This window comes from Toxorhynchites rutilus, chromosome 2, assembly GCF_029784135.1.
Source record: "Toxorhynchites rutilus septentrionalis strain SRP chromosome 2, ASM2978413v1, whole genome shotgun sequence".
NCBI classification, from domain to species: Eukaryota; Metazoa; Arthropoda; class Insecta; order Diptera; family Culicidae; genus Toxorhynchites; species Toxorhynchites rutilus.
In genome coordinates, this window is record NC_073745.1 from 77276707 (window position 1) to 77303263 (window position 26557).

Below are 26557 nucleotides of genomic sequence, written 5' to 3' on the forward strand. Positions count from 1 at the left end.
AACTGCCGTTATGTCGAAGCAGACGTTAAGGTTGTGCGCCAAAAAAATATTTGGGGAATACCAAGCATCTTGAATGTCTTACTGGAATGCTATAAGTTATTTGGGTTCACGTGCCAGTCGGAAAACTGCCTTCAACTAGGATTGCATTTGCGCTAACATTGATCATAATGAAGCATTGACACTGTTTTCGAGGTTGTTATTAACAAAAAGAGTTTATTTCGCTTGTTTAGTCACCAAGAAAGCAAATGTTCTGGAATTTTGTATGTGATTAGGTTTCGCTTGCCAGTAGCAAAACTTTCTCCACTAAGGGTGACAGCTGCGCTTCTCTCGAGCACGAGAAAGATATGAAACTCTTTTCGAGGCCAGTAATATTAACAGAGGTATTCTTTTGAGAATAGCGCAAAATGCTAGAAGTGTTTATATGCCTAGTAGTTTCAAGTCACCAATGTAAACCAAGAAATAAATTGCGACATACGATCAGCTAGTGCATTGTTTTGCGAGGGCAAGAATGAATCATCAATCAATTATCGTCAACTGATTCTACAATGAAAAAACCATTTCAGAGATTATTCTACTAAGTAGTTGTTTCTAAAGTTTCACAGCATTATAGAATAATATCCGAAGGTATAAACAAGCGACTAATATAAAATAACAGAATTTTGTATGTGATTAGGTTTCGCTTGCCAGTAGCAAAACTTCCTCCACTAAGGGTGACAGCTGCGCTTCTCTCGAGCACGAGAAAGTTATGAAACTCTTTTCGAGGCCAGTAATATTAACAGAGGTATTCTTTTGAGAATAGCGCAAAATGCTAGAAGTGTTTATATGCCTAGTAGTTTCAAGTCACCAATGTAAACCAAGAAATAAATTGCGACATACGATCAGCTAGTGCATTGTTTTGCGAGGGCAAGAATGAATCATCAATCAATTATCGTCAACTGATTCTACAATGAAAAAACCATTTCAGAGATTATTCTACTAAGTAGTTGTTTCTAAAGTTTCACAGCATTATAGAATAATATCCGAAGGTATAAACAAGCGACTAATATAAAATAACAGCGTAGTTCTACGTCAACAATGCGGTCGTATCTTGGACACAACCTCCTATAATATTTTTTATTTTGAAAAATAAACGATGACAGGAAATAGATCTTAGACTAGCTGTCACGGCAAACTTCGTCCCGCCCAAAATTTGTTTTTTGTTATCAATACCTTCAAACATTCACGTTTTCTTACTATGAGCAAGTTCATGGGTCCAATCGCAGAACTGTTCATTGATTGATCTTCTATTCGACCCCGTTGAATTTATCTTTTACTATAAAATTCCTAGTATTTCTAAAAAAAACTCATCATTATAATATCAGATTATTTTCAGACACAATTCTAGTTCAAGATTTTTCAAACACTTGCAAATAACATGTTTCTCAGTTACATGGAATAAAATCTTTTAAACAGAAAATATGATAGAATAAAGACAGTCCTAAATCGGACAATTCCTTCCTCGAGTTCTGCTCTTATCAACACATTCGGCGATACTTTTTCATTGGTATAAATAGAAGAAGATATAGGAGTGCACTTCATCATATTAAAATCCATTACCAGTTTCGAACAAAGATCAATTTCGCTAGCGCAAACATCAAATGGACTAACAGCAATTGTCTCAATGTAATTGTAGAACATATTGGAATTTAATTTTCCGAGCTTTCCGTTTTTCCTCCACAGTTTTCCGAAAATTTTCAATTGTCATGTTTGGTTGCAATATTTTTGGTTGAAATATGTGTAATATTTTTATGGGACCCCCTCTCCATTTCAGAGGAGGGAGGAGTGTCATACCATTATAGAAACATTTCTCATACCCAAAAACCCTCACATCCCAAATTGTGCTTGATTAGTTCTCGAGTTATGCAGAAATTTGTGTTTTATTTGTATGACAGCCCATCCTTAGAGAGCGGGAAGAGTGTCTAACCACTGTAGAAATAATCATTGCATCCTAAAACCTCCACATGCCAAATTTGGTTTCATTTACTTGATTAATTCTCGAGTAATGCAGAAATTTTGTGTTTCATTTGTATGGCAGCCCCCCCCCCCTTAGAGAGGGGGGAGGGGTCCTAAACTGTCACGAAAACATTCGCCGGCCCCAAAAACCCCTACATACCAATTTTCATGTTGATTGGTTCAGTAGTTTCCGAGTCCATAAGAAAAAAATCCATTTTTATAAATATAGATTACGTAAAAAATCATTGATTGAAATCGGTCCACTAGAAAAACCTTGTAGAACTCCCACCAGTTTACAAGGTTTTGGTAGCAAGGGTTCATCAAACCGGTTGCGGCTATTCAGGGGACACTCCAATTGACACCAATATATGTTTTGTTTGTTAAGTAATATATACCTAATAAAATTGTGATATCAGATTAATCATAGTAATTTATTTTCTTTATTTTCGAATATGCAGATTTGTTCGCGTATCCGAATAATCATTCTGCTTGTGGTCGTGACACAATTAATGATGACTTCGGCGTCTTCTGTCAAAAGTCATGAATTGCATTGATCAAGCAGGCATTTGAAATCATTCGTGACTTGATGAAATTTGATGATTTTGATATTGATTCAGTAACTGGACAGCAGGAAGGAATAAATCAACTGGACGATGCAGAACCTGCAGAATAGTAGAGCATCAAAGAAAAATTTGAACGACGATTGCGGCAATCAAAGGTATCAACGTCCAGCCTAAACTCAACGTCTATAAACGGATTGATAAAAACGTTCCAACATCATTAAACGTGTCAATTACTCTTCTGAAAATTTTGAAATTTTCATTACCGAATAACCGAAATTTGAAATTTTGGCACGGTAATGCAATCCCTACTGTTGATCAATATTGAAATTTTATATACACCTACGAATAGTTCACTGAACTTGAATCCCAAATGATGTTAACATTTGAATGCCCTCAGCAAAACTCGCAGGACATACGGTGGGCGTTTGCTCAAATCCAACCGTTTGATGATTAATTGATTACCTACAGCTAAACCTTCACCTGAAACGTCGAACTAACCGTAAAATATTTCGACCAGATCGACAGCGCTGAAGTTTCCCAGAGGTCGACACACGCAGGTCGTCATATTCAACAAGCTAACCCCACCCCCCTCAAAGCCACCGCAAGAATATCACCAACTGTTGGTTATTATTGTTTACCTGGCGACCCACTCAAATCATAATTAAACATCGTTTTCCATTTTTTCTTCTGCCCATTTCGTACAACCCACTGTAATAATTTTCATTCTCATAAACTATTTCACTCCAACCACGCCGATGTGGTGTATACATTAGCAGCGATTCTGAACGGTTGATAGTGGTTCTTATTTTCATATTTTTTTTGTGGATATCGGTGATGGAGTGGAGAGAACGCGCATGATTGAACGGAAACGGGGTGTATTATTATTACCATTTCGCGTCGCATTTACTTCGATCCCTTTGCGAGGGTGGTGTCCTTAATGGGGCAATACCTGGCAGGCTCTTTCGTGCCGCGGGAAATTTAGTTGACCACGGATGATTGAACGGTTTGGATCCACTCCTCCCGCGAATAGATGCACGTCTCTCTGGACTGGATTTTGTGAGATACAGACGATCTAAACACAGTGAATTAGTGAATTTGGCTAGCTTAAGATTACGGCTGCAGCTCTGCAACTATGGGATGTGGGCCTTCCAACTCGGCAGCAGTTCCAGTGGACGGTGATAATACATCGAATGGATCGAAAGGGACTTACCGTAGGTGTTATCAGGAGGGATACTTGTGATGACGCTTTCTTTTTTTGGTCGAAATGGGATAGATGGTTCCATCGGTGTACAACTAAACAATAGCTCATCAATTTTGTTCAGGCTTTTCGAAATATTTCTTTTCACTTCTTCTTAAGTGGCTAACTAACGTTCCTAGAGGAAATTCGGCGTCTCAACGTATTACTTGCGTCACTTTACTAGTACTTAGTTGAGATTTATATGCCAAATAACACGCCTTGAATGCATTCTGAGTGGCAAGCTCTAGAATACGCGTGACCACAGTGCAAGTCGGGGAAAATTTCTTCGACGAAAAATTCCCCTAACCAGAACGGGAATTGAACTCCCGGCATCATAATGTGGGACGCTTACCACTCGGCCACGGGAGCACATATTCGAAGCTTATGAATGCCGAAACTCTTTTTAAAATTAAGGCACTACTATAACTACTATACCACGTTCAAATTTAGTTCGCAAGTGAATCATTTTTTAGTTTCTTCAAAATGGTATCTTTGATGTTCAACTTTCTGGTGCTCTGGTCACGTTTGTCTTGTCATAGAAGTGGTCGCTTGCTATAACATTCAAGTTGGATATCGCCAAAAATTATAGGAAGTTGTGTTCAAGACACGACCGCATTGTTGATGTAGAACTACCCTGTGGTTTGATTCAAGTCGCTTACCATTCTACCAGTTTGGTCGCTCTGAAATGTTTGTTTTTATTTTAGAATCATTTGATGATAACTGTTTGATGATTCATTATTGTGCTCGCAGAACAATACTTTGCTCGAGATAAGCGCAGCTGTCATCATTAGTGGAGAAAGTTTTGCTACTGGCAAGCGAAACCAAATCACATACAAAATTCCAGAACGACATTTACTTTGTTGGTGACTAAATAAACGAAATAAACTCTATCTGTATATCTCAACAACCTTGAAAAGAGTAACACTGCTTCATTATGATCAAGATTAGCGCAAATGCAATCCTAGTTGAAAGCAGTTTTGCGACTTGCACGCGAGCCCAAATAAATTAATAACTTAATGTAACTTATTGGATAACTTGGTATTCCCCAAATAATTTTTTGGTGCATAACCTTAACACCTGTTTCATTTCCGATTCGTTTGGTATGTAAATCGCCAAAATCCGTTCGCGGCAAAAGTAGTTATTAACGTTAACTTTATTTCATAAAAACGTGACCTGTTTTCTGATTTGGCACCCTCAATGAAAGACGTAGTTCTACGTCAAAAACTAGTCAAAGCTTACAGAGAGGGTTCCAAAAGAAATGCGCAACATTCCCTACAAATTTTAAATTAAGAAGACTTTTCGTAAGCTACATGAATACGGCTGATCACTGGAGGTGGTATGAATACTTATAAATATTTTTTTCTGGTTAATACTCATTTTTTGTTCAATACCTCAACGACGAATTGAAATTTGCACATTTTTTCTTTTGTTTCGAAAAACGTGATATAAATAAAATACTTTCAGTGATGAAATCGAGAGTATTATAAACGAGACATGCTAAAAACGCCCAGTGATATAATCGAGACGTTACCGTATTTGTTATCCGGCCGGATACAGGATATCAAATAAAAATCAATAAATTCTCATTGACACACGATAAATCTTTTCTTTTTCAAAATAGAAATAATATCAACTTATAACATAATTTTCTTGACTCTTTCATTATAAATTTTTGACACAACCGATTACACTGAATTCTTTTTACGCGACTGAGGGGCTGTCCATATACCACGTGAACAGAAAAACCATGATTTTAGACTCCCCCTCCCCCTCCGTGGACAAACGTGAACATTACCCCATACCCCTACTCCCTTTTGTCGACGTGGACATTTTTCCTTATTTAATTAAAGTTACAAAAACTGAATTGCGCCTAAATTCAATTTTAACTCCATTTAAGTTTAATTTATATCAAATTTTACTAGCTGTACCCTGCTGTACCTGCTTTGCTGTGGCACATTGGTTTTATATGATAGAGAAATGACTAGCTAGTACAAAGTGCAAAGCCCATGTTTCATATGAGTTTAATTTTGAAATACTTTTGAGTATAAAATATTTTTTGTCATCATCAGCGAAGACATAAAGGTTATCTGGTTTGTCAACGCAGAAACACGCAATGTACAGTTGAGCAGGTGAGGAACAATTTGCATCTGGATATAATTTTTACAATGCCAATCTATATATATATATATATATATATATATATATATATATATATATATATATATATATATATATATATATATATATATATATATATATATATATATATATATATATATATATATATATATATATATATATATATATATATATATATATATATTAATCGAGCAAATAAAACCCAATTAGGCACATGGAGGTTTTAGGGTGCAGTAAATGTTTATATGGTGGTTAGACACTTCTCCCCCCTCTTTAAGGGGGGGCTGCAATACAAATGAAACACAAATTTCTGCATCACTCGAGAATTAATCAAGCAAATGAAACCAAATTAGGCACATGGAGGTTTTAGGATGCAATAAATGTTTCTATGGTGGTTAGACGCTCCTCCCCCCTCTGTAAGGGGGGGCTGCTATACAAATGAAGCATACATTTCTGCATAATTCAAGAACTAATTTAGCAAACGGAACCAAATTTGGCTAGGGGGCAAGAAACATTTCTGAGGTGGTTCAACACTCCTCCCATCTTTCTAAGAAGAGGGGGCCTGCCATATAAATGAAACAACAATTTCTGCATAACTCGAAAAATAATCAAGAAAATTGAGCCAAATTCGGCATGTGAAGGTTTTAGGGGGCACGAAACGTTTCTATGATGAATACACTCGTCCCTCTCCCTAAGGGGGGGTGCCATACTAATGAAATGCAAACTTCTGCGTAACTCGAGAACTAATCAAGCACAATTTGGAATTCTTGGCATAAGAAATGTTTCTATGATGGTATGACATCCCTCCTTCCTCTGGAATGGAGAGGGGGTCCCATAAAAATGTTACACATATTTCAACCAAAAATATTCCAATCAAACATGACAATTGAAAATTTTCGGAAGTCTGAAGGAAAAAGGTAAAATCGGAAAATTCAATTCCCTTATGTTCTACAATTACATAGTGACAAGCATTGTTATTCCATTCGATGTTTGCGCTAACGAAATATCTTTATCTTCTTCAATCTATACCAATAAAAATGGATTGCCGAATATATTGATAAGAGCAAAACTCGAGGAAGGAATTGTCCGATTCAGGCTGTCTTTATTCTATCATATTTTCTGTATCAAACATTTATTCATTTAACGGAGAAACATGGTATTTGGAAGTGGCTGAAAAATCTTGAACGAGAATTGTGTCAGAAAATAATCTATATTATAATGATGAGTTTTGGTAGAAGTGCTAGGAATTTTATAGTAAAGGGTAAATTCGACGGGATCAATCAAGATCAATCAATGAACAGTTCTGCGATTTGACCCATGAACTTGCGCTTAGCAAAAAACATGAATGCTTGAAGGTATTGATAACAAAAAAACAAATTTTGGCCGGGTCAGCTAGTCGAATATAAATTAATGAATTTATTGAAATCATCTTCAAATACAATTTTAGTTTATTTTATTTTAGTTCACAACCTTATTTCAGAAGAGTACTTATTCCTTCTGGAAATTCATTACCATCTTCGCCAGTAAGAATGTACATAACCTGATTAATTTGATTCACATTTGATTCATATGAAATTTCAGTAGAACATTTTTTACTACAGAGATATTCTTGATCGAATGATAAATTATCCTTTCACTTTGGATTTTGAATATTTAATGATATAACGATCGCTGTGAAAAATGAAAATTGGCAGTTGTGAAAGTATGAAAATGTTCTTTACAATATCCAGTCATTGCTTTGACAAATGCATTGTTTCATGACAGAGTTACAGCGTTCCAAAAATCACCCAAAATTTACTTATTATTTATTTATTTTGTTGAGTGCAGTTCTTTGCCCACTCCGGAATATGATCGATCAATGCAAATTCTGATTCATCTTCACTCTGTAGTCTCGATTTACCTTTAGTCGGTAGCGCGATACGAAACCTTTTTCGCCATAGTTCGGAAAATTTTCAAATGGTATTAAAAGGGTATTCGAAAATTCTATTATTTTACAAATCTTTATCAAACATTCTGCATCAAGCTCAAATCTCAACTATGCGTGCAAAAATTAAAATCGCCTTAAAAATCGCGTAATTTCGAGCAAGTTACGCGCTTGTCACAACTACACCCAAAATTGATGTTTAGCTCATGTTTTGTCATCCCAATTTATGACATTAAACGAGACATAACATAACAGAAAATGTCATGACTCACAAATACTCGTGTAAATTAGCTTTGCATTGCAGCCGGCCTAGGTTCGATCCCTATTGGCGTCGTATGGATTTTTTTTTTGCACAATCCCAAATGAAATGAGAAAAGAAAACAGAAAAATATGTCTGCACACATACATACAAACCATTTTAAGCTTTCAAAATAGCTCATTATTTGCAGGGGTTAGACATCAATTGAATATAGGCTACCCAAAATCAAAATCAATATGGCGTCATTTGTTTACCAACATATCATTTGCGAGGATTGAAATCGTTGAAATCACGGAGATAGTAAAAATAATGAAAAATGCGCTGCTTTATACTGCATGAGCGATTTTCATATTTCGGTTTCACATGGCGGTGTTCACATTTAACATGGAGTTTAAAGTTAGCCACTATTCGACTATATAACCGGACCGAGTTGTAAGCAACAGTAATTGACAGAACCAAAATGTCAGTAAACCGCAGCAATATTGGGTACACTGGAAATATGAGGGATTTGACGTTCTAGTCATACCCCTGATTATTTGCGCATTTGACTCTCATGCACAGGAAATGGCATCTTTTCTGCCAAAGATGAAATGTTTTCTGCCAACGCTAGTTTGGGTGTACACTCGCAAACGCTCTCACGGAAAATAAAATCACACAAAAAAAGACGGGTGGGTAATGTCGGTGACATAACCGAAGTGACGTAGGACTATACAAAGGGGACAGCTTTTGCTAAATATATATTTTAAATATATTGTTTAATTTTCTTCTCCTACGTGAATACCTACCTATCTACCTGAAAAATGGATTAGTTTACTGTTTACTCTTTATGAACATGTTGGGGGTTCTGAAAAGAACCTTTGGTGTTGTGTTTTTGCGTTTTTTTTACAAACTTGATTCTTGATTTTTTTCTGAAGGCTTTGTACTTATTAAATGTTCATTAAATGTTGCAGTTCTTGCTACCGAGAAAATTCGTTAATGCCATCCTGCATACAATGTGTTGTAATTTGAAGCCACTTTTAATTCGGAAACCATACATGGGTTTGTGAAAAATGAATGATCAATTTAAAAGAACCCAACCACCAATAAGTTCAAGAACAAGCATAAACAAAAAAAATCAGTTTATATCATATGTCATATTATATCACTTATAGTGTATTGGTATTGTGAAAAACTTTTAATAACTCTTATTTGAAAGGTTTAATGGCCCTGAAACGCGCCGTGTTTTACGGTGGCTGGTTTTGCCACCAAAGCAGTCTGTATAAACAAACTTTTTCTTTCTTCTACCTGCTGCCGTTTTGCAATTGCGTTTGCCTCTCGCTGAAACTAGTTGTTGCCTTGATGAGAGCCGAACCGAAGCTGCTCTGTTCTTGATGCGGGTTTTCTGATTATCGTGAGCAGCTTTGCAAGTCTACTCGAGCACTCCGACGGCCGAAACTCTATAATCGCTGTTAGGTATACTGGTGCTCCGGCACCAATCCGTTCGGCCTAGTTACCCTTGCGGAGCAATCAGTGAATGCGACCAACTGGGAACTGGAGACCTGCACGGTTCGAGTGAGACTTTGCCTTTCCCTTAACTTGTCCTCCTTCGTTACGTCCACACGTCCACGTTGCTGCTTGTTTTCTTTTTATGATGTGATGCGAAGCGATGTTAAACGATGCCGTACAACCACACTGGTTTACGGTTTGAAAGAAAATGAGATATTTTTTTGAGGTCCGCGCGTTTTATACCCTAGCGGTATACGCTCACAGGATAGAGATAAATCGGCAGACTCAGCCAAAGGGGCGAGTCCAACGAGACGAACGAATGAGCGTTAAAAGCCAGCGATGGCAAAAAAATACATTCATTACGATTTGTTCGCTCGTTGGATTCACATTCACATGCACACGCTAAAAAGGGTCCTTTTCAGGATCACAAAATTATCTTCAATCTAAAGAGTTTATTGTTTTGTTATCACTCGATATCCCCATCTTGTTCGGCTAAACCTTCCTGTTTAGCGATTTGTTGCCACTCGCCACAGCTTTCACAGTTTGAAAATTTCTTCCCATCCAGCTTTGTGACATGTTGTACAGTAAATTACATTCAATGCGACGTGCCGAAGCACCGCTCAGTGTCGCATTGGAGTCGATTTTAACCTGTAATTGAACATTTGCGATGACAGTGGTACAGTGTCGACTTTCAATGTGGGGTCATAATTTGGATCTTTATGTTTACAAAAATATCCAACTAAATAAGTCGCATTACATGTCCGTCCAATTAGCTAAATTTCGAACTAATTGTAAATTACTGTACTTTAAATCTGAAAACAATTTAAGAATTGGTGAAAATTGAATAATCAGGAAAGTCCCCAACTATCAATAAGCTCAGAACAACTGCCAAATTCACATATTAATCAGATCCTGGCAAACAAATTATAAAAAAATCAATTTGTGTTTTATTATTATTTTGGATATTGTTTTAGAAAGCATTGAACTGTATTTCCTAAACTCTTTTTTGGAATGTTTAATGGCCCTGAAAAGCGCCTTGGTTTATGGAATGGTTCCAATTTAGAAAACTTTGTACTCGTGGTTTTGAAAAAAACCATTTCGAACGCCCTCGATGCCGCCTTGTTCTGGATTTGCCACCAAAGCAGTTTGAATAAAGAACAAACTTTTTTCTTCTGCTACCTGATGCCGTTTTGCGATTGCGTTTGCCACTCGCCACTCGCTGCAACTGCCTGTTGTCTTGATGTCCACCGAACCGAATGTGTTCTGTTCCGAATGCGGGTTTTCTTATCGTCGCGAGCAGCTTTGCCAGCTAACTCGATCACTTCGGCGGCCGAAACTATATAACGCCGGCTAGGTGGACTGGTGCACTGGTACTAACGCGCTCGGCCTAGCTACCCTTGCGGGGAACTCCAGATCAACACGAGCGGGAACCCCAGATCAAGGTTCGAGCGGGATTTTGCCTTTCCCTTCACTTTTCGCGGAGCGGGGATTTTTAGGCTGACTGGCTGGCTCGAGAATTACTCATGTGTGAGACTGCGACCAATGTTTCGTTCATTTTTTTTTCTTTTTCCTTTCCAATCGTGTTTCATTCTACCTCGCTGCTGCTCTGGTTGCCCGTTTTGGTCGGTACGATTTGAGGAGCACAAAATGGACCAATCAAAAATGGGCACATAGTGCATTTGGACAATGCTTGATATTTCACAATAATTCAATTATTTATCTCAAGAAAAATGAAATGTTATTCGTTATGATAGATGCGTAGATATATTTCCTATCAATTGATGCAAAAACCTTTGCGATCTATTGACAAATGCTCGAGTTATAAGCGTTCCAAATCTTGCATTTTTTCCTACTTGTTCAGTGCCTAGATTTCCATTTCACCCCCTATATCTTCCGGTTAGACGTAGTCCTACGTCAAAAATCGCGTAAAAAAGAATCCAAAGTAAACATTGCTTCGCACACCAGGCCACAACAGTCTTTCACTGTAAACACTACTGCAAGGAGTTGAAAGATAAATTCTAGCAAACATATCCAATTGGCGACCCCTTGCCATACGATTTAATTTTTAACAACAGGGCCCAAACACGAGCACAGTGAGTCGTTTCGATAATCTGCTGAGTGTGTGTATCTTACTTACGATCGTAGCAGTCCCGCATCATCACACGCCTGAAGTATGTATCCATTTCACATCGATAGACGACCAGTGAGGTTCGATGTTGTACGTTCTGACACAGTCTAATCGCCACGAGTGAGGTTCGATGTTGTACGTGAAGGGGTTAATGACCACCAAACGTATGGAACGTGATTACGACTGATGTGTTTTTGATGTGCGAATGTTTTTGCATAACAGTCGATATCGTTAGAAATTGGATTTCGAGCGCGACGCTGACTATCATTTTCATTTGCCACTTGCCACTTTGCCAACTGTCCCAAAAAGTGTCGTGAGCTTTGCGTGTTTGCGTTCATTCAGTTTCGTCTCTTCGTTTAATAAATGTTGAAGTCAGCATTGAGTTGTTATTCTCGGAAAATTCGTCGCAAAATATTTCATACACTCCAATAAAATTTCCTCTCGGCTATTATAACAACATCTAAATAGTCTAACCTCAAGTCCAAAAAAGTTACAGATAGGTAATTTGTATCTTGTCCTGAGTTGAAATGACTTCCCAATCCAGCGTTAAAAGATAATTTCATACGAGTAAGTCGGTGTTCTATGTACATATATGCTTTTTTTATGTGGCAACTTCGGATGCAGGAATAATTTTTGTTTCTTTTTCAAACGGCTTCAGAAGCCTTGCGCACTGCTTCATAAAGCCCCACTGTCATGTCGTCAAATTAGCGTGCTTAGTCGCCTATGATGGTTTTGATTTGTTGTGAAGTAAGTGTACCCTTTCTCAGTTCATCATCCCTGAAGACAGTTTCACTTTTTTCAATTTATAATACTCTATTAAGGAATATTCATTCTATACGAATAATTGAATAATACAGGGTTTTCCAGCTTTAAATTCCGAAAGTTAATTGAAATAAAACACACTTAGAATTCGAATTTCGATGAAACTTTTATTTCAAATTAAAATTTGGTTTATGCCATTATGTGTGAAATACAACATCATTCAAATGTCCACCTAGGGCTTCCTCGCACACCTTGATCCGGAACAGGTAATTTTCGATGACTCGGCACATATGGGGCGGTATCTCGGTCATAACTTCACGAATGTTGTTGTTTGCGGAGAGTTGGCATAGACACGGTCTTTCGCATAACCCCACAAAAAAAAAGTCTAGCGGGTTCAAATCGCATGATCTGGACGGCCAATTGGCATCACCAAAACGCGAAATTATCTTATTCTTCATCAATGGCACTAACGTTCCTAGAGGAACTTCGCCGTCTCAACGTAGTATTACTTGCGTCATTTTTATTAGTACTTAGTTGAGATTTCTATGCCAAATAACACGCCTTGAATGCATTCTGAGTGGCAAGCTCTAGAACACGCGTGATCACAGTGCAAGTCGGAGGAAATTTCTTTGACGAAAAATTCCCCCGACCAGAACGGGAATCGAGCCCGAACACGCGGCATGTTAGTTATGACGCTAACCACTCGGCCACGGGAGCACCCCACGCGAAATTATGCGTCCCTCAAATTTCGTTCGCAATATGGCCATGTTCGGTCGTGTAGTGTGGCACGTGGCGCCGTTCTGCTGAAACCACATGTCATCAGTATCCATATCTTCAATTTGTGGCAAAAAAATCGGTTAACATGCGGCCATAGCGCTCACCATTCACAGTTACCGTCTCGCCGTCCTCATTTTCAAAGAAATACGGCCCGATGACTCCACCAGACCATAATGCGCACCAAACAGTGACTTTTGGCGGATGCAATGGCCTCTCAACAATCACGTGTGGATTTTCTGAGCCCCATATACGGAAATTTTGGGTGTTCACATAGCCACCGAGCTCGAAATGTGCCTCATCGCTGAAGAAAATTCAGCATTTTGCTGCTGTTGTTCGTTCACCCAATCGACGTATGCCCGACGCATTCCATGGTCACCACGCTCTAATTTTTGTACCAATTGGACTTTATATGGATGTAGGTGCAAGTCCAAATGCAAAATTCGCCACAATGATGTGTTTGACAAGCCCATTTGCTGAGCACGCCGTGGAATCGAAACATTCGGGTCATCTTCCACACTGGCAGCAACAGCAGCAATATTTTCGGCCGAACGCACATTACGATGATGCACAGGTTTCACAATATCCACTACGGATCCAGTTTGTTCGAATTTACGCACTACATTAGCGATTGTGTGCTCTGTAGGCCGTCCATGACGACCAAAATCCGTCCGTAATGCTCGAAAAACATTTGCCGGTTTTTTATCATTTTTATAGTATAATTTAACAAAATTAACACGTTGTGCGATGCTAAAACGATCCATATTGTAAAATGGCAGACATTCAACTAACGATATGACGCTTTGGTTGACAGCTATGTCAAACGGTTGTCAGCGCAGGGCTGTATACTTTCGGAAGCCCGAAATGGAAAACCCTGTATATAGTAAATGAGTCCATGCTTCGTGGCGAATGCCCATATAGTTGGAAGAAATCTGTTGTCATACCGATTCCAAAAAATCCAAAATCTTCCACACCAAAAGATCGTAGGCCAGTTAATATGTTACCACTGTACGAAAAGATTCTAGAAATTGTTGTCAAAGATCAATTATTGGAACATACAACGAAAAATGGGATTCTGGTAGATGAACAGTCAGGGTTTAGAAAAAAATCACTCCTGTTAAACGGCTCTCAATTTGTTGCTCTTGAAGTGGAAACAAGCTATAGAGGCGAAGAAAGTAGTGTTGGGTATTTTTATTGATTTGAAACGGGCTTTTGAAATAATAGATCGACATAAGTTACTAAACTTGCTTTGCAATTATAATGTAACTGGACCTGTATTGAACTGGGTTGGAAGTTACCTGGAAGGGCGATCACAAATCACTATTTATACGGACAGTAAATCATCGGCGGTATCATTGAATCTGGGTGTGCCTCAAGGAAGTGTTCTGGGGCCGCTGCTTTTCTTGCTTTATATCAATGATATCAAACAGGTGTTAAATGGCAGTGACGTAAACTTATTTGCTGACGACACTGTTATTTTCGTTGTAGCTGATACATTGCAAGATAGCTACATAAAGATGAACCATGAACTGCTAAACTTAGACGAATGGTTGAAATGGAAGAAACTCAAGTTCCATAAACCTAATAATAAAATCAAACCAGCCGGATGCTATGATTGAGGCTAACATCTATCAAGCAGAACTTTCAGTGGGGAACCCAATTCAGGGAGAGAACTAAGGGAAAATGTCAGTGGGGAACTCGACGTGTTGGCTTCTGTCAGTTCAATAGGGGTTCAATTTGTACGTCACCTACGAAAATCAAACATATTTTTCGGCTCCGCGTACTTCGCGTATAAGTGAAACGTTGTTGGAGATATCTGTACTGAATTTTTCGCACTTGACCTGGAAATTAAACTTTATCTGTAATATTTCTTTCGACTTATCAACACTTATTTGTGATTGTATACATTGTATGCTAAGTATATAATTGTACCGAATGGAATATGATTATTTTGGAAGTGCCTCAAAATTTCGTTCTTCTGGGTTATTTACTTATTTTATTTTGGATTCTATGATGATCCCAATTTTTTAGAAATAGTAAAATGAAACAATTTAATTTTTATTGTTGGATCATGCGATAGATAAGATATTAGACAAAGATATGTTCATATCATATTTGAAATAAATCAGTTCAGCAGAATTTGAGATATTGTGAACACCTGCTTGAAAAAAAATGTTTCGAGAAAAGATGTGGAAAATTTTGAATCAAAGTCCTTTTAGAATGCCACCAACATGGCTATAACTCGATAAATAAATGGAATTCCGAGTAATACCTCCAAGGACACATTCTTGAATGTCTAAACTTTAGAAAATATGAAGAAAAAATATTTTGACATGTTTCAAAATCTCTTGACTAAAATACCCCCTTAAGACAATCAACATGGTCAAATTATGCAACTCGAACTTCAAAATAATCAATACATTTCTGATAAAATTTACTTACACTGGCATTGAATCCTTTTAAACAACCATTTTCCCCAACAACTCGCGAAAAGCAGGACGTCAGACAAAGTACTTAAAAATTAAATTGAAAGATGTAGTATAGGGTTGGGGAAAAAGAAATGTCGTATTTCTGATCGAAATTTGACGCTTGGGTGCAATAGGACATCCCATCCGAGCTCCCGTAGCTTCTGACGGATCATCAAAGATGTGTGAGGCCGAGCGTTGTCCTGGTGGAAAACAACACCATTCCTATTGTTCATTGCTGGCCGCTTCTTGTCAATCGCCTGCTTCAAATGGTCACAGTAGAGAACCGAGTTGAGGGTCTGGCCATAGTTGAGCAGCTTATAGTAGATGATTCCCTTCCAATCCCACCAAACACACAGCAAAATAGCCATATAGTATGACCCGATGCGATAAGTACAACACAAGATATGTTTAAGTGTTGCCATATATTGACAATATACGACATTTCTTTTTCCCCAACCCAATATTTTGGCTAGTTGAGTCTTGGCACCACATTTTATGAACCACAATCCTGAAATGTTCCTGACATTTATCCACCTTGTTCTGTGAATAAACAATGAAGTTGTTGGCAAAAAGTTATTACTTGCTCTTTAACGAAACTTAAACAAGTGATCTTCCATTTCAGATACAGCTTACAACTGATTGTGATATTTACACTCTCGATATTCTCCACAGCAGGGCCCGAAATCTTCGACGGTGAAAAATGAAGACCGACTCTACTCCCAGTAGCTTCGCTTCGACTAGAGCTGCTTCGGCAGTCACCGCCAACAAAAAAATGACTTAACTAGAAAATGAATTGACTAGCGTTGACTAGCGAGGATGACTGGTGAACTAGTCCAGTCAGTGGTTATTTCAACTGACTCGACTAATGAACACAAATCTGCCTCTTCATTCAACTGACTTCAACCCACATTTCCATTTCCCCCTGACACTAATTTTGTACCCGCGTACGCACGTCCATATAAAGAGGAACGAAAACTTGACTCTTGGTGCAAAAAAAGTAGTTACCCCATCAATGGACGGTTTATTTTCTACCCATCGTGAACTCAAACCAACTATCTTAGACATTTATCAAGTATGGTATAAAGGTACTCGCGTTAGTATTAGTTGGTATTAGGCGTGCAAAATAGCTCACATACAGCACGCTATTTTATACGTGTGAGTAATTTTCGTGTACGATACAAAAAAACCTAGCTCACCTGTAGCGTTTGTCAAACCACGATGAACTCAAACATCGATGCATGCATAAAAATAAAAGGGTAAAGAGAGAGAGGAACGAATTCGTTTTGGGGGAAGTCACTTCAAAATGCAATGAGGACAATTTGACTGGGAAGAATGAAATGATATAGTCGAGTCGGTAGAGGGAGATAGCGACTAAACGCCCGACAGTCGTTTTGGCGGAGAAACTGCGTGAAGAAGCCAAAAGCCATTACTAACTGAGATATAGTCAGTCGGTTAGTCAGCCGACTATCCTCAGTTGAACTATGACTATGCCGTGCCCTGCTCCACAGTACTGTGAAATTCTGCAGCCTGATTATGCCTGAAATGAAGTCACTTTTAAGAACTATTGACTGTTGATAATTGTCAATAGACGAAACAAAGGATTCCCATGATCTAAACATGAACATAATTCGGTCGATTGCAGACATCAAAGATAACCGTCTTACCTTACCCAGAAGTTTCATATACACCAACTCCGCATTCTCACTAAAATTTTTCAGTTTCTCAACCCTAACGGGTAGATGATGATGATGACCCACCTCATACCCCTACAAAGGTTTGAACTGGCCGATTTATCTAATAGATAATATTTATATTTAACCAAATTAAGATATCAGTATTATAAAACAAAACAGCGAACTGACTCTGTTGCAGGCATGAATTTCTATTAATCGAACATCATAAATAGGCAAAAACTTTAAAAGAAAAACAATGGTCCTATCCTTATCGACATTATCATAATGATAATCCCAACTTCAGACCCAAAGTTTTTTTAAGGCATGTCAAGAAAATTTCCAACCCGGGAAGATCCTTGACAGATTGGGAATCGAACCCAATATCTAAAAGTGTCTACTTAGAACATGATAGAGATCTGCCACATTCACAAATACTCGATATAACCATCTTATGATAAGATAGTTTACGACAATTCTGAATGAGCTATCCCCATTCCAGTTTCCACTTCAGACCCACATAAAAATTTCATTATATATCAGTGTTCTGCCAGTGTTCCATTAACATAGTCCAGGCCGACCAAACGCGCGCGAGGCTCAAACTCTCGTAGACAACGCTTATTACTTTTTTTTTACAATATACATAAACAAAACAAAAAAAATCATCATCATCAGTACGAACATGGTGTTTAACCTGTAAATAAATTTTATTAATTTTTATCAATTGAAAACATAAATGAATGATTTAGGAAAAAAAATTATAAAACCTGTTTACAAAACAGATTTTACGTGTGAAATACACATTTTCTTGAACTCTGCCATTGTTGCCGCACGTTTAATTTCTCTGGGCATCGAATTGAAGAAATTTATACCTTTATATAACAACGAGTTCTGCGACCTACTAAACATAAAGTTGGGTGTTCTTGCATCATTCGCGTTTCTTGTATTGTATCTATGAACATCACTTCCTCTTTCAATTCGATCACACAAATATCGCGACAGCATATCGTTCAAAATTTTGAAGATGAACACCATTGTCATGTAATAAATTCTCTGCTTCACAGATAGCCACTGTAGCGCGTCCAACATCAAACTGGAGGAAGTGTATCTACTACATCTTAAAATCAAACGCTTTACTTTATTTTGTAAACGCTGCAATCTCGTTAATTGTGTATTATTTGCAAGAAAGAGGATCGACGAGCAAAAATCTATGTGCGGTGAAATCAATGATTTATACAATTTAATTTTACTGTTTATTGTCAACTCTTTCTTCAAACGACACAAAACGCCGTACTTCTTGGCAATCTTTTTGATGACATTATTGATGTGAGACTTGAAAGTTAACGTGTCATCAATAATAACTCCTAAGTATTTGATTTCTTTCACGCGTTCTAATGTCTCACCATCTATTTCAAAATTTACGTCAATACTGGAGTTTGCTGCAGAAATGAGCATGTATTTTGTTTTGCCAACATTTAACTTTAATTGTTTAAATTTAAGCCACTGAGCCAATCTTCGTCTATGTGTTCCGCGGTTTCTTTTATATCCTTAGCTGCGATGAACAGGACAGTATCATCCGCGAACAAATTAATGTCACAGTATCGTAAAACTCGTCGCAGATCATTTATGTATAAAATAAACAAAATGGGCCCTAAAACACTTCCCTGTGGCACCCCGAGTGAGTTGCCAATGGGATCGGAAACAGAATCGTTGAAACGAGTCTTTTGAGTTCTATCGCACAAATAGCTTTCAAACCATTTGTACGCCATCCCTACAATTCCAATGCGCTTCAGTGTTTGTAACAATAAGGGCCTAGAAATTGTTTCAAAAGCGCGTTTAAGATCCAGAAATACCGCAAATATAGTCTCTTTCGCCTCGATATTCTCTTTCCATTTTGCTAATACCAGATTCAGCGCGGTTTCACAAGAGTGTCCCTCTCGATGTCCCGACTGTTCTGGTATTAGCAAACTGTTATTATCTATAAAATGTATCAGCTGACCTTTCACAACAAGTTCTAACAGTTTCTCTAATATGTGCAGCATGTTAATAGGGCGGTACTCTTCGGCTTTATCCGTCCCATTAACTTTGGGGATTGGAATCACAAGGGATTCCTTCCAAACCTTTGGCACGTGCCCAGTTCGTAAAGAGTCCGAATTCGATTTATTTTTATTTACCATCTTTGGTCACAGACCACACAGACTATTTAGACATTCTTAATTCTATCTTTAAAAACTAGTCTACTTATGTTGAAATCAAAAATATCGTGCACATCGTTAAAAAGCCTACAGCATCTATCTAGCGAATTGTTATATCCGTATGTAGTACGGTGCCCTTGAACTCTGAGAAAGGAAGTGCTTCGGAGTTGGCGGTTCGGAACGTGAATATTAATATTTTGCAGTATGCTGCCGCAGTCGATGTTGTTGCTTAGTACGTCGTAGATGAACAGCCTTTGCAGAAAACTACGCCGGCTCGACAGAGTTTGGAGTCCGATGAGCGCGCATCGATGTTCGTAAGGCGGTAGATTGTCGGGATTTGTCCATGGGAGCCGCCGTAATGCACTTCTTATAAAACTTTTCTGGATTTTTTCGATACGTGTTACGTGCACACTGTGATACGGGGCCCAGATCTGCACTCCATACTCTAATACGCTGCGAACCAGAGAACAGTACAGTGACTTCATGGCATGTACGTCGTCAAATTGCGCTGTATTTCTTCTCAGGAAGCCAAGCATGGAGTTTGCTTTAGTGACTGTCATCGATATGTGCTCGTTGAATCTCAATTTCCTGTCTAAAAGTAGCCCAAGGTCCTTGATAGAGCATACTCACACAAGCGGTGACTCATTCATCGAATATTCGAACGTGACCGGTGTTCGACTTCGGCTGAAGGTGATGATTTTGCATTTGGCTGGGTTTGCCAACATTCCGTTCATCTTACACCACGATGACAAGCGTTCAATATCAGCTTGCAGAGCCAGGCAATCAACCGTCGTCTTGATAATGCGGTAGAGTTTTAGGTCATCTGCATACAAGAGCTTGCAGCAGCTTAGGTGGTCGCATACATCGTTTAAAAAAAGTATAAAGATGAGAGGACCAAGGTGACTACCCTGAGGAACCCCGGACGGTAGTTGAAACGCATTCGATGTGGCATCGTGAACCTTCACGAAAGCTTTCCTGGACGAAAGGTACGATTCTATCCAGCGAACAATCCACGAAGGAAGACCGAGGCGGCTCAGTTTTGTGATAGCGAGACCATGCGGAACTTTGTCGAACGCCTTGGAGAAATCGATATACACGGCATCAACTTGACGACGCTTCTCGATGGCACCAACCAGAGTGTTAGTGAAGGTCATCAGATTGGTAATGGTGGAGCGTTTCTTCATAAACCCGTGCTGAAATTCCGAGATTAACGATCGGACTGCCGTGTACAGCTTATCGTGTAGCAGTCTTTCCAGGACTTTCGCCAAACAGTCCAGTATCGAGATTGGACGGTAGTTTTCCACGCTGTGAATGTTTCCAGATTTGAAGATCGGGGTTATGGATGCTAGCTTCCATGACTCAGGAAAGACGCCGTCAAGAAGTGATCGATTGAAAATAAACTTCACAGGGATGGTCAATGATGCAGCACAATTCCTAATGAAGGAAGGTGGAATTCGATCCGGACCAGGACCTTTCGAGGCGTCAACAGAAGAGAGGGCTTTGAAAATATCGTCGTGGCTGAAGGTGATTTGCTGTAGACGAATATCAAAACTCGGCAAGTTATCGATGTATTCCTGCGGAGTCGGAGCCTGATCGACTTCGTAAACGGTTCGGAAGAATTCCGCAAAGAGATTAGCAGAGCTAGCAGCGTCAGAGGAGCTTTGACTACAGTATGTAACGTCCACTGGAATACGTGCAGAGCCTTTTCGGGAATTTACGAAATTCCAGAAAGATGATGGATTTATCTTGAAACTACTCTGCAAATTGTCAATGTACTGCCGAAAGCTAAGTTCATGTAAACCACTATACTCGGCTTCAGCCGACTGTACAGCAGTTTTATTAGCAGCTGTTTTGGAGCGGAAATAACGTTTCCGAGCTTTTCGCAGACGGTTACGCAGATTACGGGGTTCGGAATTCCACCATGGTTGTGTGAAATTTAGGGAAGGCTTACATCTTTTAACAGGAACGGTGTCTTGAATTATTTGATATATGTTGTCGTAGAAGGCAGAGACGGCTGCATCAATGTCAGAGAGGTCAAGAAGCTCTGTCCAATTCAACGAGCCGATTCGCTCGTTGATAGCGTTAAAGTCACACCGTGCAAAGTCATACTCACGTTGAAATGAGCTGGTGCGAGAGTTCCGATCACAACGATAGATTGTATAGTTAGCTGCCAACTCGGTATTCGCAATGTCGGAATGAAGCCACGTTTCGGTGAAAATTACCACGTCGAAATCACAGGAGAGCAACGAGTGAAGCAAAGCGTTCGTTTTAGTACGTAAACCACGGACGTTTTGATAATAAATGGTCAAGAAATCACGAGTGCTGATTGAGGTTGGCAGAATTGTTACGTCGACGTTGCTCCCGGGTCGGCTATTGGCACAGGTTTCCAAAAATGCCGTGTGGAGGTGCCATTGTCCACGAATTCGCGAAATTCAATTCCTTGCGGCCAAGTAGAGGGGTCCATTGCCTTCATCTTCAGGTTTTGGTTGATTCCCAACTTAAACGACACAAACGTCAACGTGGTTGACGGTCGGCCCCTTGGAATAAGCGATTTTGCCACTACATCATCCGTCTGCAGACATTCCTTGGCGAGGTTTTGGATCTCCACTTCAGAAACTTCGGGTGAAATTTTCGAAAGATACAACCAAAATCTGTTATCTGATCTTTCTGTGGCTGCGATAGTTGCTCCGTTCGCCATCAAACCTGTACCACGAAACATTTTCGTTGGCCGTTCAGGTCGTTCGGGATCTTCGTCGCGGGCTCTTTTCGGTGTTGATCGATTGCCAAATTGAAAACGGTGAGGCAGGGGCGACAATACCGCTGGAGAAATTTTATTGAAGCCTCCTTGTATCTCCACTCTCAGCTCGGCAATCAAGCTGTCTTTTATCTCCGTCTTCAGATTATCGACAACCTTTTGGTACACATCGTTCAGTTCCTTGGTGGCAGCATTCATCGATGTTATCGTGTTCTTAAAGCGTGCGTTTGCCATGATGTCGCGACATCCTTTACACATCCAGAAAATAGCGGGATTTCCAGAGATTTCCTTGTATAATGTATCCGTTATTCTGGCGCATTTAAAATGGAAAGACGCTTTACAGAAACCACCACAGACAACTTCAGCAGATGTCATGTTTGATGCGCAACTATTGCAGATTTCCATTTTACGGAGGAGCAAACAAACTGGCAGCACTGTAATACTTCTCGAAAAACACCACCTGGGCGCACGTATAGATGTCAGATGGTAATCAAAACACACAATAGGCAACGGAACGGGACGACGAAATAGAAAGAAACTATTCGCTCTGAGCAATACGCACACTAACTCACGATTGGTATGTTTACGTTTTGCTCTTGGATGACGATGAGGGTGATAACTGCCGCGATGCGGAAAAACTGATGATGATGGATGTATGTGCGAGCTGCTTGTGAGTCTGTTTCGGAATCCGGAGTGAGAAGATGAGCAGCAGCGGGATAAATATATTATCAGATTGATACAGATGAATTTTTATGACAGTGGAAATTGATGATGAGATGATGAACGGAAGATGAGCTAATGTTTCTATTTCGGTGGGCGGCACGGGGCGACAGTGTTGCAAAAAACAGTACAGGTGGAGAGCGGCGAGGTGGGAGGCCTTTGATATGGGGCAATGGCGACGGGCAGTTTATTTCGACCACACTCCAGCCAGCTCGGAAAAATATGATTTTTCACTTATCCTACCTGACTGGAATATTGCGATTTTTCGTAGGCGGTTTATTCGAGTCGTAGCGGATGAGCAGATGCAGCGCTGAGCGATGGTAGATGAGGAACTTCGATGAAACAACAATAAATAAACGGAACGATAGGAGAACACGACTCAATAGCACGGCAGTGATGCCAAACCCATTTATCAGGTCCAGCAGATCGTGTCCAATGATGTGAAAGCAATCTTGAATCACTTTCGCGTTGACATTATCGGTACCAGCCGATTTTTGCAATGAAAAACAGATACCTTTCAATTCAACAAAAGTGATAGGTGAAAAACAATCTAGTCTGCTATTGATAGTAATCGGCTGTATTATTTCGTCAGGTTCTCTGACCAACGCAATACTTTGGTTGATCAGCAGAACACTATTAACGAAATAACTGTTAAATTTCTCTGCAATAATTTGGTCTGACTGTTCTTCTGACCCTCCGAAAACTATGGAACGCGGTATACTATTTTTCGAATTTAATAATGTTTTTAATATTCTCCATAGTCCTTTACTATTATTTTGATGTTCATCGATTTTCCACTGGTTTCCAAGCTTGCAAGCTTCTCTTTGAAAAGCTCGTCGAAAGATTTAACAAGCTTATCCCTTTCCTTCTCAATCGCAATGTTTATTTGCTCGATGATGTTTTCTTGAATGCTAGTGAGAGAAAGCGAGACCTTTTCCATCTCTCTTTGCAATCCCACAACATCTAAACCATCATCTCGCACGCCACATTTCTGGTTCGACAAACATTCGTCACATACAAACTGAATATTCGCATTATCTGCAATCAGTTTCGCTGTTGCCTTTGTAAGTGGAGTACAGCGCCGATGGAATCGAACACCGCACTTACCTACACAAGCGACAGGATCATCGCTAATCATTATTTTGCCGTCACACGCCTTACACTCGCTCATCTCGAGTAGGCCCCGTGCGGCAGCAATGGCTAAAGCGGATGAAAAAAAAAACAATACAACAATACACAAAACACAACACAAACAGCTACGGTTGCTATCCTGAGCGAAAGCGAGCCGTAGAGCCGCGACGCAAAATCACACAAATATACACAGAATAATTATCAACATGCAAGCAACTTGTACTTATCTGATAATTATTCAAATTCGCCGTCTGTTGCACAATTTTTCAGCAATTTCAGCCGTGAATTCCACACACAAAAAACACTTTAAATTCAGCACTATAGGCATACAAACTACCATGTTCGCCGAAAGAAAAAGCTCAATTTGTGAGCTGGAAAAAGGGATAAAAATATTTGATGATGCTTCCATAACCTACGAGAAGTTGATCCGCTGCCACCTGAATTCGTCATAAACGTTGTTTCCTAAGAAGACCGCCAGAGTTCTTGTTTGCATTATTTGCACAATCCCCTGCTATCTTGTTCTGCAGTTCGCGGTAATATCAGAAGCCTCGCCAGGAAGTGACACAAAATCTTACAAGTTAACTAGTGTTCGACTACGAGAAAATCGTATGACAGAAGGGATAAGCTTTATGTCGATATGTACTTCATGGTGTTTATGATCAATTTAGCAGGAACAATCGATAGCAATTAAGTTTATTTATCAGAAGTTTTGACAAACGCGGGACATTTCGCGGGACATAATCTAACGCGGGACAGTTTGCTAATACGCGGGACTGTCCCGCGGAAAGCGGGACGTCTTGTCAGTTTACCTTAGGGGGACCACATCCCCCCTAGTTCTTCCTACATCGTTTGCTAACGATGGTGGGCGGCCAAGACACATAATATCAAAATCACTGATTGTGTTCATTGTGGTTCATAACTCCATCTTTCTGGAACGATAGTTATTTGAAGCCAAAATCCTTATTTTCACTAATAAAAAATCACCTCTCATGTCTCATTGGTGCTCTCATGCATTTTTCTTGCCAATGTTAATCAATTCAAGGGACTCGTGCAAAATGTTTAGCAATGTTAAGCAACTCGGTTGACCTTATCAAGTCCAGCAAATCGATCAGAACCGATTCATCCGCATAATTGGTATAAATCGAAATTCTGGTTGTGCGGTACGAATCTAGAGAAGTGTCAACACAGAAATGTTTTTCCTATCGATTGGGCATCACTCCCATAGCATGCTCCTGAATCCTTAAGTAACATACATGTCACTCAATCCCTACAGCTTGGAGGCGAATGAACTGCAAAGTTTAAAGCCTCTTAAAAACAAAGAAACAAACAATCAATCCCTACTTGGAGGCGAATGAACTGCAAAGTTTAAAGCCTCTTAAAAACAAAGAAACATCAATCCCTATCCCACAGCGCCACCAGAGGCCTTCGAGATACCTCTGGACGTTGACAATCCCGAGAGTCTCATTAAAAAGCACCCACCGAAGCGACTCAAGCGTCTCGAGGAACGACCGACCACCCCCAAGAGCATCGAGGATCTGGAGGAGAAACTTGCCACCGCGGAAATGAGACGTCAGCAGGTATGTTTTGTTCAAAAAACAGGTTCCCGAAGTGTGACGAAATGGTTCTCAATTGCAGTTTTTGGCTAGCCGCTGTAATAAAACAACCACGATAGAGAAGGCAGAAAACGGAGAAAATGCCGATGTAAATGTCATCAAAGAAGAGGACGAGGGAGAAGGGGAAGAGGATGAAAATCTGGAAGATAACAAAACTGATGAGGCAATTATCAATGATCCCGAAACAGGAGAAGAAAAAAGTGATAACAATGAGAAAGGTTAACTCGCCAATTGTAGAAATATAAAAAATAAAACACAAATCCGTTGTTTTTTATTAAACATACATTTATTAATCTTTTCACTTTCATTATATACTTTTAATTTTTTGTTATATATAGATCATTTGAACTTAACATTCCACATCCTCAATAATAATAATAATCAATAGTCAATAATTATAATACTTTGGCATACCCGTATAATATTTTATATAAAATAAAAACTTCTCCATATATGTTTCTTTTTTTGTGCCTTTCCCCTCCCCAACAAACACTCCAAACGTCCTTCTCGTCTCCTCAATCTCTCCCCTGTTTGTAATCCTTTCTGTGTCTTAGGAAAATATCTCTCGTTGCAAAAGAGAAAACAATTCGCCTCACAAGAACATATTATGATGATACTCTCAATTCCTTTGTTCTTAGGATACTTAGGCTGATCACGAAAGGAAATCCTTCTTTTGGGTTTTCTTTTTGTTGTTTGTTTGTCTCGTCCGCGATTTTTTCCCTACTCTTCCCGCTCAGTGCTT

The 26557-nt window shown here is 39.2% G+C and overlaps 1 protein-coding gene across 1 annotated transcript; it reads left to right on the plus strand.

The window, feature by feature from the left end:
• Window positions 1-3551: 3551 nt before the first annotated feature.
• Window positions 3552-26038, plus strand: LOC129770841 (uncharacterized). The gene is made up of 3 exons (XM_055773952.1): window positions 3552-3766; window positions 25613-25779; window positions 25838-26038. Exons 1-3 carry the CDS (start codon window positions 3688-3690, stop codon window positions 26036-26038), a joined length of 447 nt encoding a protein of 148 aa, XP_055629927.1. The 5' UTR covers window positions 3552-3687.
• The last annotated feature ends 519 nt before the right edge of the window (window positions 26039-26557 follow it).

Excerpts from the sequence above, each read along its gene's own strand:
- LOC129770841 (XM_055773952.1), top strand. The coding sequence starts at position 3,688 with ATGGGATGTGGGCCTTCCAACTCGGCAGCAGTTCCAGTGGACGGTGAT. Across the intron at positions 3,767-25,612 it reads TGGATCGAAAGGGACTTACC|CGCCACCAGAGGCCTTCGAG; the intron begins GTAGGTGTTATC and ends CCTATCCCACAG. Across the intron at positions 25,780-25,837 it reads CGGAAATGAGACGTCAGCAG|TTTTTGGCTAGCCGCTGTAA; the intron begins GTATGTTTTGTT and ends TCTCAATTGCAG.